Raw genomic sequence first — 19,832 nt, 5'->3', positions numbered from 1 at the left:
AGAAATATATACCATAATTTCTATATTATAGTGCCATCACTATCAGATTTAAGGCACCAGGTAGAAACATTTTATTCACCCAGGTCTTTGGAGCTTAATTCTCTGTTTTCATTTAGTAAGGTGGGGATGAATTGGATCTTGTTGTTATGTATTTTGTGAGTATTTTAGGATTTTGTATTGTTTTTATGTCTGTTTTTAATGTTTCTAAGTTGCATTAAGTTTCATTTTCAGGAAAGAGTGACATCATCATCATACCATATCTACATACATATGTGACTGTCAGATGAAAAATAGATTAGATTATTGTGGATGCTCATTTGGGTAATCCAGTATGCTTAAATTAAAGTGTTGGGGATGGGAGAGGAAGAGAACTGCTGCAGAATTACTCTGTTTTAATTTTTGATGGAAGAGGCCAGAGAGCATCACAAATCAAGCTTGACAGCCTCATGAACATGTTGGCTTAGGACAGCTTCTCACATAAAGAATTGGTCCCCACTAATAAAATGCTATACATGCCTGCTGCATCAGTTGTGAAGAAAAACATGCATGCCTTATTTGTTGCTTGTGAGACAAGCAGCAAATAAAAAACGCCCATGCAACTGATTCAGCATGTGTGTATTTTAATTTTCCAACATGGGGTACAAAACATTACATAAGAAGCTGCTCTTTCTCCCATGTAAGTGTGTCGCGCAAAGCAGCCAAAATACAATACTCAGTTGATGTGGTCCCTTCTTTAAAATGTTTGGTAACTCATTGCTTTAAAGAAAGTACTGTGTTTAGTCATGGGTTTTTCCACCCTCTGGTATGTTAAGACCCACATGACTTCATAGGCATGAGGTGCCTGTATCAAAACGCATCTGAAATGGAAGATTGTTTCCTGTGTGCAATATCAGCACTGATTCTTCTTTCTTGTGAGCTGAGTTCCACCACAATCAAAAGGAACAATTTTTTAGCCAAAAATCAGTGGGCTTAAAGGTAAGGCCTTAGGATGTTGTAGCATTATCATAACTCACAGTGCTGAAATGAATTAATATACTTCTGCATCTCAATGCTAAGGCAGGGTGGCTAAAAAACAAATTGTAACCAGTTCTTTCTTTCTTTCTTTCTTTCTTTCTTTCTTTCTTTCTTTCTTTCTTTCTTTCTTTCTTTCTTTCTTTCTTTCTTTCTTTCTTTCTTTCTTTCTTTCTTTCTTTCTTTCTTTCTTTCTTCCATAATCTAGTCCATGAGTTTAATTGAGATCGGTAACCCTTCTCAGAGTTTAGAGAATGTGTGTCGCTGGGCCTATCTACAACAGAAACCTGATACTGGGCATGCAGAATATCATGACCATGCAATTTTCCTCACAAGACAGGATTTTGGCCCCTCTGGTATGCAAGGTAAGTTCCATTCTGAAGGACAGCCATCACTCAAAAGGTATGGCTACTAGTTCATACTTCTATCACCATTCACTGGAAGAAAACCATTTATCACCCACTGATATTTCCCTTTAGAGGGAACATTTAACCCATTGCTATTTCTCTACCATTGGTTGTTTCTGACTTTTTAAATCCATATTTACTTTTTAGCTTGAAAGGCATTTGGGGGATTATTTTTTTTATTGTTGTTATTCTTAAACAAACCAAAGAAATCTTACAAGTTAGCAGACTGGCCAAAATATAGTGCAAGTGCTTTTGGAAACAGAGCCGAGATTTCTCATTTGGAAAGCATGAGTAGTTCGTCAAATATAACTCTGACTGAAGAACGCATTTCACACTCAAGAATTTCCAAAAGTACTGTGCTTAAAGTGCCTACTTATTTCTACAGGGAGCTTCTTTTTTATAACATAATTTTAAAATTGCTTTTTCTCTTCCCCAACCCTATGGTCTGGTTAGCTTGTCTATAATTAGCATTAGCAATGACACATGAGTTTGCTAGAGGCAAGGGATGGAATCCATTTGTTGGTGCCGATTTGGATCTCATCCCACCCACCTGACAGGTGGTTACAGTTTGTGTTCATTTAATTTCCACTTTCCTTCCTTTTATTGTTTCCCCCCCCCTCCTGAGATATAACAATGTTCCTATCATTCTTTCACTGAAATGCCCAGGGGGATGCAGGAGCAACCCAAGCGCCTCTCACCTAAAAGCTCCTTTTTCTCTCTCCCTCCCCCCATTTCCCCCTTGTCTTCCCCCCTGCTTGCCTCCTTCCCCTCTGCAGCATCCTCTGTTGTTTGTGTCCTTCTAATTTTTTCTTTCCACCTCCAAGTGTGTGCATGTGTGAGAGAGAAAGAGTATGTGTGTCTCCCCCTCTCTCTGCCTCATTTTCTTTGCTTTACTGACCCTCAGGGCTGGCTCCAGGCATGCCGGGGCCCTTGGGCATCAGCTTGCCCTGCCCCCCCGCACGCATACACATGCATGCACACGCCCCCCACCTACCTGTCTGCTGTCTTTTACCATTGCCCTTAATGAAGATGGCGGCCGCAGTTTCCCTAAGGGGATGATGCCTCCACCGCCATCTTTGTTGATGGCACGTGTGCGTGCTATGCACGCGCATCTCTGCCATCAACTAAGATGGCGGCAGGGGCTTCAGTACCTTAGGGAAACCGCGGCTGCCATCTTCGTTAAGGGCAATGGCAAAAGACAACAGACAGGTAGGGGGGCATGGGGGGAGTGGATCATGGAAGGGGAGCGAAGGGGCGGCTGAGGGGCCCCCTGTAGCTCCAGGGGCCGTTGGGCCAGTACCCCACCTTGCCGCCCTTTAGAACTGGCCCTGGTGACCCTTTTCCCTCCCATTTCTTATGGTTGTGCATTTGTGTATGTGTCAGGAGGATTTCTCTTTATCTGCAGAGCCTTCAAGCAGTGGGAAGAGGAAGGAGGGTATGGAAAAGAGGGGATAAGAACTCATGGGGTAGAATGGAGAGGGGAAGAGGGACAGAGGAGAACGACTCTGGAGAAGGACATGGCAGGAGAGTGCTCAGAGCACCACGTATGCAAAAGGAGGAAGGGGAGAGGGGAAAGAGCCTGGGTTGTGACTGAGCAAAGCCAAAGAGGCTCCCCAACTTGCCTGCAAATTTTTTCTCTTCTCCTGCCTGGTGCTACTGCTGCTGCTGCTGCAGACCTCATTACTGCAAAGATCAATCTGCAAAGCCTCTCCTCTGAAAGCAAGCACTTTTTTTGGGGGGGGGGACAGGAGGTGGCAGAGGCAGTGACCCTGAGCTCAGGTGATATTTGAAGTTTAAAATCTGGCATCAGGAAAATCCACAGGAGGTAATAGGCAACAAGGTCGGTTCGTAAAGCTAGCGAACGTGTGGTTTGTAACAAAGTTTAGTATCAGTTTCGATATTTGAGAAATTCTTGGCCATTCCTACTAGGAACTGTTTGTAAGGCTACCTGGTGTTTTGGTAGGCTAATAGTCATTCTGCACTGGTTATTTTCAAAATTTTAGTACCTGTTTTGTTTGCCTGAACGGTGTGTTGTACTCATTATTTAGCTGACCCGCATAATTTATTTCAGGCACATGATTTTAGTTTTCCTAGCCATCAGTTTTAGAGCTTAGTTCATATCTGTTGACCATGAGGTCGTAGGAAGCTGAGGGAAATGGTGATCTACTAGATTGACTATGGTGATAGGAACCAGCCTTCTTGGAGAGGGCAATTTCAGTTGTGCACTCTACATTTTAAAAAGTGATTCACACAGTTGGTGTCAGTAACGTCATCCAAAAACCCCTACAACCTCACCTTTCAAATATTTCTGTAGATATAACCAAAATGTGACAAGCATATATGTCACAATAGATTCTCTCTCATGATATTTAGCTACCATAGATATGGTGTAAAATATTTATGTAGCCATTAAAACAGAATATACTTTGCAAGTATGAAAAGTGACCACTTGGTTTGTTGTTTGCTTTCGCAACACCCAGAAGTTACCTGTTAATCTTCCAGACTCCTGAAGAAAATAGCACTTCTAGAAATGGTCTACAGTCAGGGCCGGATTAAGCTGAGGAGGGCCCCTAGACTGATTGGTGTTTGAGGGGCCCTTCTCCTCTTAGGCACACATGCGTGCCATCAACCAAGATGGTGGCAGAGGCTTCAGCTCCTTAGGGAAACCTCAGCCACTATCTTGATTGATGGCAAACCACAAAAAACAGCAGAGAAAAAGGTAAGTGAAGCGGGGGGATGGCAGTCGGTTTGGAAGCTCTTGTCCTGCGATCTGCGGCTCCTGTCCTGTTTCCGCGGATTGCGGAAGGAGAGTGGAGGGCCCTCTGTAGCTCCAGGGGCCCTCAGGCCAGTGCCCCATGGTCCCCCAAGAGCTCCGGTCCCCTAGGCTTCAGCCTACTAAGCCTAATGGATAATCCAGCCCTGTCTACAGTTAGATAATTAAGGCTTCCAAAAGAGACTTTGGACTGATTCAGATGTAATGGGGCCACTCAATAAACTATAGACCAAGGATAGCCAATGTGGTACCCTCCAGATGTTGAATTTGTGTCCATCCTAACTGGCTGGGGTTAATGGTTTTTCCCCCCAGCTCAAATGAGTGACACAGTTGAGTGCTTCCCCTGCTTCTTATCTCACATGACTGGTTGCAGAGGAGACTTCCTGGTTTCTTAAGCCACAGATTCTCATGATATCCAAACAGGGAAAGTGTGTCTTGAGCACTCCCTACTAGGATTTTAAGCCATGTTTTGATCCTAGTCTGTAGAGAATAGGGAACAATTAAGCCACAGTTTCCTGGTTTGCATATTATGGGAGACGGTGGTTTAAAGAGCTATGAAGTCTCCTCTGCTGCTGGGCACCTAGGTAAATGAGGGAAGTTGTCACTCATTCATGCTCAAACAAATTTTCTTTTGTTGAGTGGTCTCCATTATATCTGAACTGGGTCTTTATATATTGATTCCTTACAGTGTAATCCACTTAGAATCTTTCCTACACAAACCCCATTCAAGTGAATGAGCTTTGTGTTAGACTACAGCTTACATTCATTGTAATATATTCAGTGTCCTCTTTTCCATTTCTCACTCCTTTAAACAAGACTGCTGCTGGAACAATCGCTGTGTGTTGATGCCCTTAAATATTTCTTTCCCTTGTATTTCCCCATATCTCAGTTCTTACCTTCTCCCTAATAGGCTATGCTCCAGTTACTGGCATGTGTCATCCAGTCCGAAGTTGCACACTTAACCATGAAGATGGCTTTTCTTCAGCATTTGTTGTAGCCCATGAAACTGGACATGTGTAAGTAGCACTTGCTTGTAGTCATCCTGATCCAGCAATATTGCATGATTGGTGATGTGCGGCTCCATTCTTTTCTATGAAGAGAGCCAAGGCCTATAAGCAAAGGAATGCATTTGTAAATTGGCATTAGTGGCTGGTGCCCTTTGAGACTGGTTAGAGAGGAAGGCTAGAAGACCGACAGTAGGTGAAGCCAGAGCCAACTAATTCTAGTTTTACCCCCATCTTCCTCCATGTTGAGTTCTCCAAGGACAACACGGAGACTAAGGAGGAGGAAACTGAGAGCCAGGGCCACCCCCTGGACTGGTTGTAAGGAGCAACAGGCAGGGGAGGTGCTGGCTGAGGGCAGACTGAGGTTGGCGGGGCAGCACCCCATTTGCCCTGATGGGCCAGCCTTCAGTGCATATTGGTTCACTCCATATTCCAGGTAGGGAAATTAATGCACCGGCACTCCTGCATGTATAATACATTATTGAGTTAGAGTGAGTATATTTTAAGAACAACTTTCAAGATGTTCTTTGCATTGTCATGGATTTGTACAATGTGAGGCATTTTGTGAAGAGGGGATTCTTTGTGATAATGACATAAAATATGAATACTTGCTGTTCCTTACACATTTCTTACATATGATTACTTTGAGTATGTTATATAACCTTCCTATATTTTCACGACTTGATCTTTTATGATATCTAATCAAGCAAGTACAGCCTCTGCATGAGGAAAGTTTGTCATGAGGCTCAACACTATTTCCCTCTGTTTCCCTTCTCAGCACTGACTGGGCCATTACTTGGGTAGGGAGATCTGTGTGCACCTTCCTTAAAGTCACCCAGCCCTCCCTCTAATCTGATTCAAGTTACTCAAGCTCTCATCAAGCAGAGAGGAATGGCTGGATGAGAAGATGTGAGATTGCTCTGGTGAGCCCCATAATAAAATTTCTAGCGACCCGCCAGATGAGCTCACCATGCATCATATTTGCAACTTCAGCCAGTACTAGTACTGGCTTATAAAATGTGTTATTGTGAGGTTAGCAGGACAAAGGAGGCGCAGCTGCCATCGCTAGAAGAAAGTGCCGAAATCTCTCATACCACATTGTTTGTCCATATCCAAATATTTTTCTTGCGTGCGTACTTGAGTGCTTGAATTCCAGTGGATAAGTCTAGAGAAACGGCACCAAAGATTTGCCTTTAGAACTGGCTTCCATAACTCTATGACTGATTGAGCCAAATGCAACCCACTGTGCATGAATGACATCCTGCCAAGGGCTTCTTAAACTTTCTGGATATGCTGTTTGCCCAGGATGGCAAAAGCAGGGAGTCTAAGCTTGCAGTGGATAGCTGACTGTTGGATCAGACGTTTTTCAGATTTAGTTTATTATTTGCTTGATATGGAATGGACATATGATTTCAGCTTACCTAATCACTTCCCTTGCACAGCATACATGTGCATTATTCCACTGGGTCTTGTGTAACAGCAATCCCTGGCAGATTGAACCTGATGTTCTTAGGCAGGAAGTTGGTGAAAATCCCCTCATTTTTAATGCACCTTGGGGGGGGGAGGGTTCTCTCTGAATGAAACACCTTAAGAATCTCAACAGAATGATAACTCCCAGTGGTATATTTCCCTCAACACTTTCTATCAGACATTCCACAGACAGGTTAGCCTGCAGGCACTTTTCTGTTTTTTAGTTTAGGAATTATTGAGAGATCCTGTTAAGAATCTTCATTGACATGAGCTCAAGCTTATGTATTAGCATTGCTGAATTTATACCTGTATATGATGTGGCTCTTTTTATCCTTAATGTATTTATTTTAATTTATTCCTGACCAGAGGACTAAAAAGAACATGGGGGGGGGGAATTAAAGGTAATTTCACTTTAGGAAAATGAGATATTGCTTCACAATGTGTGTCTGCAGTGTTGTGGCTTCGGAAAGGAGATAATCAATCTCCTTTCAGAAGCCTCCAGCTTCATTCACATTTAGTTCCTTGACAAATGGGCCTAGTGACTGGTCCAGGACATTGCAGCATTGTTGAAGCTATGTGGGTGTGGACCTGAGCAGTGCCTAGGTGGGAGATCATTGGGAGCCTGATGGAAACAGCTCTTAGTTTCCCAAAGAAAGAGTAGAATATATAAAAAATAAACACAATGGAAAATGTAATTAAAGACAGTTTTTGGCTGTAGACACACCATACATTTAAAGCACATGGCTTTCCCCCAAAGAATCCTGGGAAATGTAGCTTATCCCTCACAGAGGTATAAGTCCCAGCACCCTTAACAAGTTCCCAGGATTTTTGGGGGGAAGTCATGAGCTTTAAATCTATGGTTTGTATGCAGCCTTTGAATATGAGCCAGCAGTGCGACGTGGTTGCTAAAAAGCTAATTTAATCTTAGCCTGCATTATCAGAAGAGTGGTGTACAGATCGCAGGAACTCAGGATATGGGACCCAGGTATATGCATCCTAAACTATGGTCTAAAGGCAAATGAGGCCAGCACCATGCTGAACCTAAGCAGGTCTGGGTCTTGTCAGTCCCTGGAAGAATGACCACCTGGGAACCATGCCATGATGGAAGAAAGATGGGACATAAATGTAATAAAATAAATAAATATACTTGGACTCTCTTCTGTGTTGATCAGGCTACATTTGGAGTAGTGTGTCTAGTTCAGGGTGCCGGGTTCTAAGGAGGGCTTTGACAATGTGAATCATGTCCAGTGGAGAGCAACTAGGATGGTGACATCTGGAAACCAAGTCCTGTGAGAAATGGTTGAAAGAGCTTGGTATGTTTAGCTTGGAAGAGAGAAGATGAAGGAGAGACATGATAGCAGTTTTCAAATACCCAAGAGTTCTGTCATGCAGAAGATGGAGCAGATTTGTTCTGTGTTCCTCCAGATTACAACCATTGAGTAGAAACTACGGGGAAACAAGATTATGGCTCAACATTAGGACAAAATAGGTTACTGCAAGAGCTGTTCTAGCAGTAGCGTAGTGGCAAATTCAGAAGTGCAGGGTCCCTTCAGGATAGTCACAGCCATCACCATTCCTTTTTTGATGCTGGGTTGAGAATGAAATCCTGGTTAATGCCTTCTCCCACAACAACAGACATCCCTAGCAGTCAACAAGCATCAAACGGGAGTGTTAGCAATTCAGAAGAGTCTCTTCGGTGGCTGGCTCACCTCCTTTCACTCTGATTGGCTCCAAACAGCAGGAACTGACAAGGAAGCATGTTAGAAGACTCTTCTTAGTGACTAACACAGTCCCCTCTCATGCTCATTGGCTCATAGGATGCTGGAGACATAGGGACCCTGATGGGACTCTGCTCCCAAAAAAGTAAGGGGTCTAAGACCCCCTGAGACCCTGGATGACTACACCCCTGTGTTCTAGGAGTGGCCATTGGAGGGGGGACACTGCAGATTTGCACTCCCAACAGTCACATTGGTACCACATACTGGGAGGGTGAGGGGGCAGTGCAGGTTTGAGTGCACTGGTAGAAACCCCATATTGGCTCTACCAGTGTGCCCAGACCCTGACCTTCCTGACTGGTGGAAGCACCAAATTGGCTTCCTGGCCTTGCCATCCCCCTTTCCCAATCCCTCACTTTCCCAGTATATGGCAGTGACACTAGTACCAGGAAGCAAAGTCTACAGCAGCACCCCTCCTTGTCAGCTGCTCCTGCGCTGTTTCACAGTGGAACAGACTCCCTTGGGAGGTGGTGGGATCTCGTTCATGCTGGAGATGTTTAAGCAGAGGCTGGACAGCCATCTGTCAGGGCTGCTAGTAATTGCATCTTCTATTGGAGATCCTGTGTTTAGCAGGGAGCTGGACTAGATTATTACTAGAAGTCTTTCCAACTCTACTATTCTGTGTTTTTTTTTTATTTAAAGATAAGGAATAAAACTTCTTTAACAGGTTTTGTTCTGCTACCTTTCCCCCTAGATTAGGCATGGAACATGATGGTCAAGGGAACAGGTGCGGGGATGAAGTCCGGATGGGAAGTATAATGGCTCCTCTTGTCCAGGCGGCATTCCATCGCTTCCATTGGTCTCGATGCAGCCAGCAGGAGCTAAACCGATATCTGCAGTGAGTACACTGATGAAGTGTGATGTGCTATTTTGGATTCAAGCTCTAAGTGCAATGTTTGTATACCATCATTTCATAAAGTCTGGATTTTAAAAAGAAAACAATCCTGCTAGGAATGTGGGAACTGTTGGGGGGAGGGATAAAAGCCATAAGAAATGCTGCAGTCTTAACACCACTTAATTGGGAGAAAGCTGCATTGAACGCAGTGGGATTTACTTCCAAGTACACATGCATAGGGATGGACTGTAAATTTTCTAACAATGTGTATAGGGTAGTATTTCAAAAAGTTGTATTTTCTCAAAGCTCAAAATAAGCTTTTTCTCAGTTAAGCAGAATTTTTTAGGAGTGGCTTCTGGCAAGAACAGATTAAGAAAATTAGGGATAAATGTCAGTTTTGTACAATGCCAGTGGTTTTTTAAAAAAATTGTTTCATTAAATTTTTTAAATTGTTGTTTCATAAAGAGACTCTACCCCAGCTTTTTATAAAGAACAAAGACAAAAAGATCCTTTGATGAATAAAAGCAACTCATCATTAACACAAATTATGGTGCTCTCTTTTGGAAGATGAAACAGAGGTGTAGTGTGGATACTGTGCGAGATAATTGTCATCCATGCATTTATAACTTTGAGAGTTGACTATTGTAATAAACTATACATGGGGCTGGTCGTTCAAGATGGCTCTGAAGCATAAGCTGGTGGTACAGATTTCACAATGTCGTAGACTTCACTTAATGTAGAATGAATCTGGAGCAAGATTTTGTTGGCAGATCTCAACAGATGAACGGGTTCATATGGAAGGAGGTGCTCTCCTAGGTGTGCTGAGCCTAGGACATTTAGGACTTTAAAGGTCGTAATCAACATGTTATTGTTGTTGTTATATGCCTTCAAGTCGATTACGACATATGGCGACCCTATGAATCAGTGACCTCCAAGAGCATCTGTCATGTACCACCCTGTTCAGATCTTGTAAGTTCAGGTCTGTGGCTTCCTTTATGGAATCAATCCATCCCTTGTTTGGTCTTCCTCTTTTTCTACTCCTTCTGTTTTTCCCAGCATTATTGTTTTTTCTAGTGAATCATGTCTTCTCATGATGTGTCCAAAGTATGATAACCTCAGTTTCATCATTTTAGCTTCTAGTGACAGTTCTGGTTTAATTTGTTCTAACACCCAATTATTTGTCTTTTTTGCAGTCCATGGTACGCGCAAAGCTCTCCTCCAGCACCGCTTTTCAAATGAGTTGATTTTTCTCTTATCCGCTTTTTTCACTGTCCAACTTTCACATCCATACATAGAGATCGGGAATACCATGGTCTGAATGATCCTGACTTTAGTGTTCAGTGATACATCTTTGCATTTGAGGACCTTTTCTAGTTTTCTCATAGCTGCCCTCCCCAGTCCTAGCTTTTGTCTGATTTCTTGACCATTGTCTCCATTTTCGTTAATAACTGTGCCAAGGTATTGATAATCCTTGATAAATTCAATGTCCTCATTGTCAACGTTAAAGTTACATAAATCTTTGTTGTAATTACTTTAGTCTTTTTGACGTTCAGCTGTAGTCCTACTCTTGTGCTTTCCTCTTTCACTTTCATCAGCATTTGTTTCAAATCATTACTGGTTTCTGCTAGTAGTATTGTATTGTCTGCATATCTTAAATTATTGATATTTCTCCCTCCAATTTTCACACCTCCTTCATCTTGGTCCAATCCCGCTTTCCATATGATATGTTCTGCGTATAGATTAAACAAATATGGTGATAAAATACACCCCTGTCTCACACCCTTTCCGGCTGGGAACCAATTGGTTTCTCCATATTCTGTCCTTACAGTAGCCTCTTGTCCAGTGTATAGGTTGCGCATCAGGACGACCAGATGCTGTGGCACCCCCATTTCTTTTAAAGCATTCTATAGTTTTTCATGATCTACACAATCAAAAGCTTTGCTGTAATGTATAAAGCATAGGGTGATTTTCTTCTGAAATTCCTTGCTCCGTTCCATTATCCAGTATGTTTGCGATATGATCTCTGGTATCTTTTCCTTTTCTAAATCCAGCTTGGACGTCTGGCATTTCTCACTCCATATATGGTAAGAGCTTTTGTTGTAGAATCTTGAGCATTACTTTACTTGCATGGGATATTAAGGCAATAGTTTGATAATTACTCCATTCCCTGGGATCCCATTTCTTTGGAATTGGGATGTATATGGAATGCTTCCAGTCTGTGGGCTATTGTTTAGTTTTCCATATTTCTTGACAGATTTTAGTCAAACTTTGGACAGATTCAGTCTCAGTAGCTTGTAGCAACTCTATTGGTATGCCATCTATTCCTGGTGATTTGTTTCTTCCAAGTATTTTAAGAGCAGCTTTCACCTCACATTCTAAAATTTCTGGTTCTTCATCATACAGTTCCTCCATGAATGAATCTGTCATCCTGGCATCTCTTTCACAGAGTTCTTCAGTGTATGGCTTGCATCTTCCTTTTATTTTATCTCGGTCAGTCATTGTGTTCCCCTGTTGATTATTCAGCATTCCTACTCTTGGTTTAAATTTTCCTTTCATTTCTCTAATCTTTTGTTCTTCCCTTTTTGTTGTCCTCTTCTATTTCTATACAATAACTATTGTAATAGTTCTCTTTGTCCCCTCGTGGTATTGTTGCATTTGGGTTCTGACCGTGTTTCTGTCTCCTTTTGCTTTTGCTTTCCCTCACTCTTTAACCTTTTAAGAGTTCCTTCAGTCAACCATTGAGGTCATTCTCTCTTTTTAACTAGAGGTATTGTCTTTTTGCATTCTTCCCTGATAATGTCTCTGACTTCACTCCATAGTGCTTCTGGTTCTCTGTCAACTAAGTTTAAAGCCTCAAACCTGTTCCTTATTTGATCTTTATATTGTTCTGAGATGTTATTTAAATGGTATTTTGGCATTATGATTGCTTTGTTGTTGTTCTTTAGCTTTACTCTGATTTTCGATATTACCAGTTCATGATCTGTACACCAGTCTGCTTCCAGTCTTGTTTTTGCAGAAAGTATGGAACTTCTCCATCTTATGCTTCCAACTATATAATTAATTTGATTCCTATATTGACCATTTGGTGATGTCCATGTATACAGTCATCTTTTTGGTTGCTCAAAAATGTGTTCGCAAGAAACAAATTATTGGCTTCATAGAATTCACTAACTCTTTCTCCTGCTTCATTTATGTCTCCTTAGCCCCATTTTCCCACAATTCCTAGGTGTTCTCTGTTCCCTACTTTTGCATTCCAGTCCCCCATGACCATTAGCACATCTTGTTTTGGTGTGTGATCAATTTCTTCCTGTACTTCTGTGTAAAATCTCTCCAATTTCTTTTCCTCTGCTTTTGTCATTGTAGCGTAGACTTGGATGATGGTTATGTTAATAGGTTTCCCATTTAATCTTATTGATATCACTCACTCAGACCTTGCGTTGTAGCTCCTAATTGCTTTTGCTACATCTCACTATTAAAGCAACACTGTTTCTTTTTAATTTCTCATTTACTGCATAAAATATTTTGTAGTTGCCTGATTGAAAATGTCCCATTCCCGTCCATTTTAATTCCCTCACACCAAGTATTGTAATGTTGATACGTTCCATTTCTTGCTTGACAATTTCTAGCTTTCCCTGGTTCATGCTTCTCACATTTCATGTCCCTATTGTGTGCATCGTACAACTCCAGACTCTCCTTTTGAATCTCCTTTCGCTCAACACATTAGACCAGGCTTAATAACAAAATGCAGAATGGCCAATACATGTTCCCTGTAGCCAACACCTGTTCATCAATGGCACTGCTGCAGCTTCTAGACCATCTTGAAGAGCAGATCTACATATAACATATCACAGCAACTGAAATGGGGGGTTATTGTCTCATGAACAGTGAAGTCGAGGAGGCACAGACAGCTCACCAGTTTAAGCCGTGAAGGTGCATTCCTGGCTACAGTTGCCCTTAGATATTCACCAACAATATGTCTGTGACTTGTCAGGATTCATGTTGAGCTATGAAGCTCTTCCTGACCAGGGACCACGCATCTCAACAAGTGTCTCTTCTTATCATGCCCCCTTCCCTCTACGTTTATGAAGATCTGCAGAAAGGACCATGCTCATGCTCATGGTGAAGCTATATGCTATGAAGAAAATGGAGTTCCAAACCCCATGTTTGCCTTGTAAAGCTAAGGCAGGTACAGAGGTGAGCATGTACAGGAGAGATCAGTGAGGCAGAAGGCATACTTCACTCTTCCCCATGCCCTGGCCTTTTGAAAAATATACCCGAGTCATTTGCAGAAACTAGCTTTTCAGGAAATACACTATCATTTTTCTTTTACTATATTATTGCCTACTTTTTCATGAGTTTATTCTCCTTGTCAAGGTTGAAATTGTTAGGTGCTTGTTTTGAGGAGGTCTTATTGACTTCATGCTTTGTAAGTCACCTTGTAGTACATTTTTCTCCTGAGGTCTTCCTTTAAAAAAAAAACTCCATTAGGTATTTCCCTTAACTTCCCTTCTCTGTTCCCTTCTCTTTACTCCTCCTAGAAGCTAATAGAACTAAAGAACAAAACAGAACTTTGCAGTGGATGTGCCATTTTCACTAATTGATGTCCTAGTTTTATTTACAACAACATGGAGGGCATTTTTGTTTTTCAGTAATAAGAACATTGTTAACTATTGTTGTGACAAAACAAGGTTAGGGAACTTGTGGCCTTCCAGATGTTGTTGGACTCCATCTCCCATCAGCCTCAGGCAGCATGGCCAATGGTCAGGGATAGGAGATAGAGTCCAGCAGCATCTGAGGGCCACAGGTTCCCCATCCCTATGACTATACTATACTCACATTAAACAGAGGGAGGGTGTGCTACCACTATGCTGGTGGATAGGTATGAAAGGAGCTGTCAGTTTCAGTTTTTTGTTTCTCATCTTTCCAATCTTAAAATCAGCTTTCCACATTTCTGCAGCAATTTCCATTTTTTTTAAAAAAATCCTCGTGAAAATTTTAGTGCAAGTCTCTCCTTCATGAACATATTTTTGGATGCAGTTTTGACTAATGTACACATTTTTACAAGTAATCTCTCCTAATACAGTGCATTCTGTATGTTATTTTCACTATATATTCAATTGTTTGCACACTTTCCCCTAATACATGCATTTTTGTAAACACTGAACGGTGTGCATTGCAAAATTTGGATAAGTGCACATTTTGAAGGAGGGCTGTGTTTCAGTTCTCATATTGTTTTGGAAAGTGCAAATTTGATAGATTTCAGTGTGAACCTTATTACATTTCTCCCCCATCCCCACTGGTGGAACAGCTGCCAAAGTGTGCTCAGCCTAGGAGTAGAAAGAAGAAAGATGGAAAGACAGAACACTAAAATAGCGCAGCATGGCAGAAACTATGCCAATGCCAATGCCCACCAATCAGAGACCATGCCGATGCCCCCATGCCATTCACCCACCCACTTACAGAGGGAGACAATGAATTCACAATCATGGGAACACCACCCTGCATCATAACATACACAATGTGCAAGAAAAGGCCAGAGCTCCCCCATCAGTTCCCATGGCACATCCAGGAACCACCCAAGCGCAGCCAAGCCCTACAGGCAGAGGTCTGAATTCCCTGATGCTCCTCACACCCACTGTTTTATGTACACGACACATAAAAGAGAGGAAGAAGAGCCCACACAACACAACAACTACATAGCTCTCAGGGCTGGGGGCCTGCTGCCCTATTCTCACCAGGAGCCTCTTGATCTTCCTCTGATGAGGACTCTCCCAGCTGGGACCTGGCATCTGCCCACTTCCCTCTCTTTGGCAAGATTCAGCCAGGAAAGAAAAAAACTCTTTCAACAAGCGGCAAAGGGGAATGTCCAGGACATGCAGCACAAGCAGCCACAGATATACACTGACAACAGCATCCTCCAGTAGGTCACTACATATAGGGCACAGGTCTGGGAAGCAGATGATGGGAGTTCAAGGCCCTTTAAGGAGAGGTGCCCCTGTTCACCTTTTGCATTCTTGGGGATGGGGGTGGGGACACCATGATGTGAGGGGCAAAAGTGAGGCAGATCCCAGGACTCAAACCTACATTGCAAACACCATAGAACAGTTCGCTAGCCACTGACCCACAGCACTGGTTAGCACATCATGGGGCATTTGTCTCCCATGCCCCCATCTCCACCCCCAAGGTGATGAGCACAGGGGCCCTAGTGGACTGAAACAGCTTGCTTGACATGCTGGAGGCACCTGGCTCAAATTTGTATGTGTTAAAAGATTTATGCTCCACCTTTCAGGACAACTGAGATTTAGGATGCAAACCCTCGCTAGGAAAAGCAGAGAAGGCACATGTGAGCTCATCAGCAGGAGGGTTGTGTAGACCAATAGCCTGGTCCCTGCAGATAGGTGGGAGAGAAATTCAATTAAGTTTGCATTTAAAGGCAAACCTACCTAATTCACACTTTTGAAACAATACATAAACCCAAACAGCTATCCTTCAAAATGCATTCTTCTCGGGATTTTCCAGCCACGTAATGTGCCAAAAAATGCACATACCAGGGTCAAGTGTACATATAAATGCATATACTGCTGGAAATGACACACAAAAATCCCTTGTATTAGGGAAATTGCTTTGCAAAGATGCGTATATTAGGAGAAATTGCTTGCAAAAATATGTATATTAGGAGAAATTTGCATAGAAATGCTGATGAATTTTCATGAGGACTTTTTTAAAAAAAATCTCAAACTATGGAAATGTAGAGAACTAAACTTAAGATTGGAAAAATGAAAAATTGAAATGGTCAGATTCACCCATCCCTACCCTTGTCGACCAGCCAGCCTTTTTGCCCACTCCTCCCCCTGATAACCCATGTGACTACTGCCTGGCAGGTAGCATTCTAGCAGGGCCACTTGCCCTTCCCTCCCTCCCTCATCTCTCTGTTTCTTACCTTCCCCCCCCAACTAACTGGCTGAAAACCCTAGCAGCAGCAGCACCCATCCCTTTTGTGTACTCTGAGAGTCCGGCACTCTCCCAGTTCAGCGAACCTGAGTGAGCAGAGAGAGCAGGAGCTACTATACCAGAGCCCATCAAGCCTCCTGGCTTCCCCCCCCCCTCCAGCAGGGTTCCATTCTGAGGGCAGCTGAGGCCAAATCATACCAAGGCACGAGAAAGGGATTTTTATCTACTACTCCCAAGAAACAACACATGTTGCAATGTCAAAGGGAAGATCCTCATGTCTGGGTTTGCTGACCAATAACCTCAGCAGCCTTGGACTTTGGCTTGGCAGACAGTAGGATAGCAGGTGCAGCGTCCCTTATGGCATCTGCTCCATGCTAGGAACACCTTCAGCCACTGGGTGTTTCTGTCTGAAGTCCTAAGGTGAGGTTCTAGGCATTAGAAGTATTAGCAATGTGCTCAGGTCCTCATGTGTGTTGTGAGGCCAGGCTGTTGCATACAAAGCGACCTATCTCCCAGTTTCCCTTCACCAAAGTTTCATAGCCTCATGCCACATGCTCTAGTCACTCCATTCCTGTTTCCCTGTGTTGCTGGTGTGCTGTGACGAGGTGCTGAGTTAAACCATATTGTTTGCTGTATCATGGTGATGTGGGTGGAACAATCATCAGCATGGGACTCTCCCCCTGCTGTTTATGTCGATGGGATGGAAATTCTTTGTGCCAGATTTGGGGCTAGGGGTATAAAATATGGCATATGTGTGCTATTCCCCAGCACCATCTACAACTACCTCATTTCAGCCATTCTGTTGGCATAGCCAACAGATCTCAGGTACAGGGCTGCATCCTAATTTGGCACATTCTAGGAAAGGAAGCAAAGAGAGAGAGAGGGAGAGAGAGAGAATGTGGAAATGTAAAAATGAAACAGACCTCAGTATGTTTAAGATGGCAAAGGCCACAAAGAGCACCGTCTTCTGATATGCATGTACTCCTGGGCTCAGGCACAGAATCATTTATTTGTGAAGCTCAGCAATCGATATTCTTGGATGATTGCACTGACCTTTCTTGCTAAAGTTTCACTTAAAAGACACAGCGCTGGCACAAATTTCTCAAATGGAAATGTAATTAAAGCTTTTGGCCTTATCACTACTTTGTTTTTAAACACATCCTTTATTACAGTTTTAGCAGGCAACAGTAAAAAAAAGTAACCAGCCTGAGACAACAGATTGATACAACCAAGAAGATCAAATGTTACCCAACATAATGAAATGGCAATTATAACAATCATTTTAATAATTTTTAAAAGAAAGGGGAAAATAGCATCAAAATGGTATCTCAAACAGATACTCCAATATCAAACAATAATAATGATTATTATACCAAAGGAAATTAACTCATCCCTACTTTCAGCTACTTTTAAAAATTCGTTTAGATGGTCCCTTTGGGGTATATGTTAGAATATAAACCACCCTCTAACTTGGAGCCCTAAAAATGGACAGAGAAGCAAGTTTACTATAATGAATGCCATGTTCAGTGTAACTTAGGTATTAACTGTGCTTTGTGAACTCATTTTTGAGAAAGCCTGCACTTTATTTTGCTTGGAATAAATATGAACTGAAACCTCAAATGGTGTAAAAATCTCACATTCCCATCTGTGCCTATGATTGTTGCCCATCACAGCTCCTACGATTGTTTGCGTGATGACCCGTTTGACCACGACTGGCCTTCCCTTCCTCAGCTGCCAGGAATCCACTACTCCATGAACGAGCAGTGCCGATTTGATTTTGGTTTGGGCTACATGATGTGCACAGCTGTGAGTACTTAACCACATTTTGCTGTACCTTGTCCAGGGCCTTTTGCAGCTGTCCCTGAAATGTTTTTAAAGGACCATTAAAACAGAGCCTCAGAAGAAGGGGAACGTGTTTGATTAACAGAAAAGAAAGCAGAATAGCAAACTATGAGCCATTGCAGGCATCTTGTAAACAACCTGCTTTTGAAATTGAAATTTTAGAAATTATGATGCTCTAATGTTATTAGGGTTTTTTTAAAAAAACTGAATGAATAAGGTAAGAGGGAGTATCAGTACATCACTCTGTAACACCCAGACCAGATTCCAAACCTCACTTGTATGGAGACTTCTGTTCTCTCTTATTATGGTGTAGCACTACATGCATACACAGAGATGCCCTGTCATGTGTACAAACATAAATATACAGCCTCCGGGCTTCTTAAGGGGTGCAAATGCCAGTCCCTGCCGTGTTCCATTCAGCATTTCCAGGTGTAAAAACTTTTGCCAAGATGACTTAACTTAGTGCTATTATGATCTGCTTTCAGTTCAGGAATGGAACCCTGCGCATGCCTCCTCTGCCCCCAACCCCATTGTGCACAATCACAGGTGTTAAACAATAAGAAAAAGACTAGCTTCAGCCAGCTCCTGTGTGGGTCTCATTTTGATTGTCTTCCCTGATATTAGTGCCTGGATGGGATGCACACTCCATGTGAGATACATGATGCTTTCTACAGAACTTTTCCCCCCCAGCCATATAAAATTTCTGTACTCCGCTTCCCAGCCCTTCCAGTAGTCACTGTCCTCCTCAAAATCTAGGCTCCATCAAAAATATAAACAGTAAGTGTTCGCATCTGCATGAATAATTCACAAGAGTGCAGCTACGCATAAAAGAGAACAGAGAAGCCCTGGTGTTGCTAGATAATTATCAGCAATGGCACATTGACTGTCACTGATATATCCATGTGTCTCTTGTTCTCTTCCCAAAAAGCATTAGCTTTATGTGGATTATAATGAGCTTGATGAGGAATATAATATGCTGCCAGATCTGGATGGATATAGTATAGCCATACATGTATTTAGTTTAAATATTTAGTTGACTGAGTGGAGTGTGAGGGCTGGATGGAGGATATAATTAATTAATTTGTTGGTCACCTCACACCCAACAGTCTCTGGGCGATTTACATCAGATATATGGAAATTGCACACACTCATCTCCCATTGTTGGACTTTATTGTGCAACCTCCATGCTCACCAGGGAAGGAGGGGGAAAACAGCCCTAAGGGGATTCTTGCAGGCATGGGCACTGACCCCACATGGAGAAGGATCTCCAACCGATCCTATCACTGAAGGCTTAAAACAGGCAACACTTTTTTAAAGCCTGTATAAAATACATTAAAAATGAATCTGCTTTAAAAGGAACAAGCATGTCCCCAGCTCCTTTTTGTCACCAACCTCTAAATGTTAAATAGAGGGTTGTGGTTACTAAATTAATGATACAAAAACTATGGATTACATTCTGAATTTCTTAGTCCTGGGGTACAGAATGATGAACATCAAACATGATGATGAACAGGCAAAGCTTCAGACTATACACATCTTGCTGTTATCACTTGCTTGTCTGTTTCGGCTTTATTGCACACATAAGGCCATTTTTAGGAATTGTGTTTATATTTGCTAATTTACATAGAGCAAAGCAGATTGCTTTCATATGTTTTCGTGTGACAATTGACAAATGCATTCCTTTTATCATGTGCACATAAAAAACCAGAAAGTTTGAACCTAGTTAAGCCCAGCCCATCTCCTTGGTGGTGTGGTCTTTAGAAC

The 19,832-nt window shown here is 42.3% G+C and overlaps 1 protein-coding gene across 3 annotated transcripts in view; it reads left to right on the top strand.

Annotated features, from left to right (window-relative positions):
- Positions 1-19,832, top strand: part of ADAMTS2 (ADAM metallopeptidase with thrombospondin type 1 motif 2) — a 460,134-nt gene that overhangs the window by 352,208 nt on the left and 88,094 nt on the right. For all 3 annotated transcript variants that reach the window (XM_061617298.1, XM_061617297.1, XM_061617299.1), the window contains 4 exons: positions 1,220-1,376; positions 5,102-5,207; positions 9,135-9,278; positions 17,900-18,032. In XM_061617298.1, the coding sequence (XP_061473282.1) occupies positions 1,220-1,376; positions 5,102-5,207; positions 9,135-9,278; positions 17,900-18,032 (540 nt within the window). The remainder of the gene's footprint in view (positions 1-1,219; positions 1,377-5,101; positions 5,208-9,134; positions 9,279-17,899; positions 18,033-19,832) is intronic.

The sequence above is a fragment of the Rhineura floridana genome, chromosome 3 (genome assembly GCF_030035675.1).
Source record: "Rhineura floridana isolate rRhiFlo1 chromosome 3, rRhiFlo1.hap2, whole genome shotgun sequence".
Taxonomy (NCBI): domain Eukaryota; kingdom Metazoa; phylum Chordata; class Lepidosauria; order Squamata; family Rhineuridae; genus Rhineura; species Rhineura floridana.
This window is presented reverse-complemented; position numbering and strand designations above follow the sequence as displayed.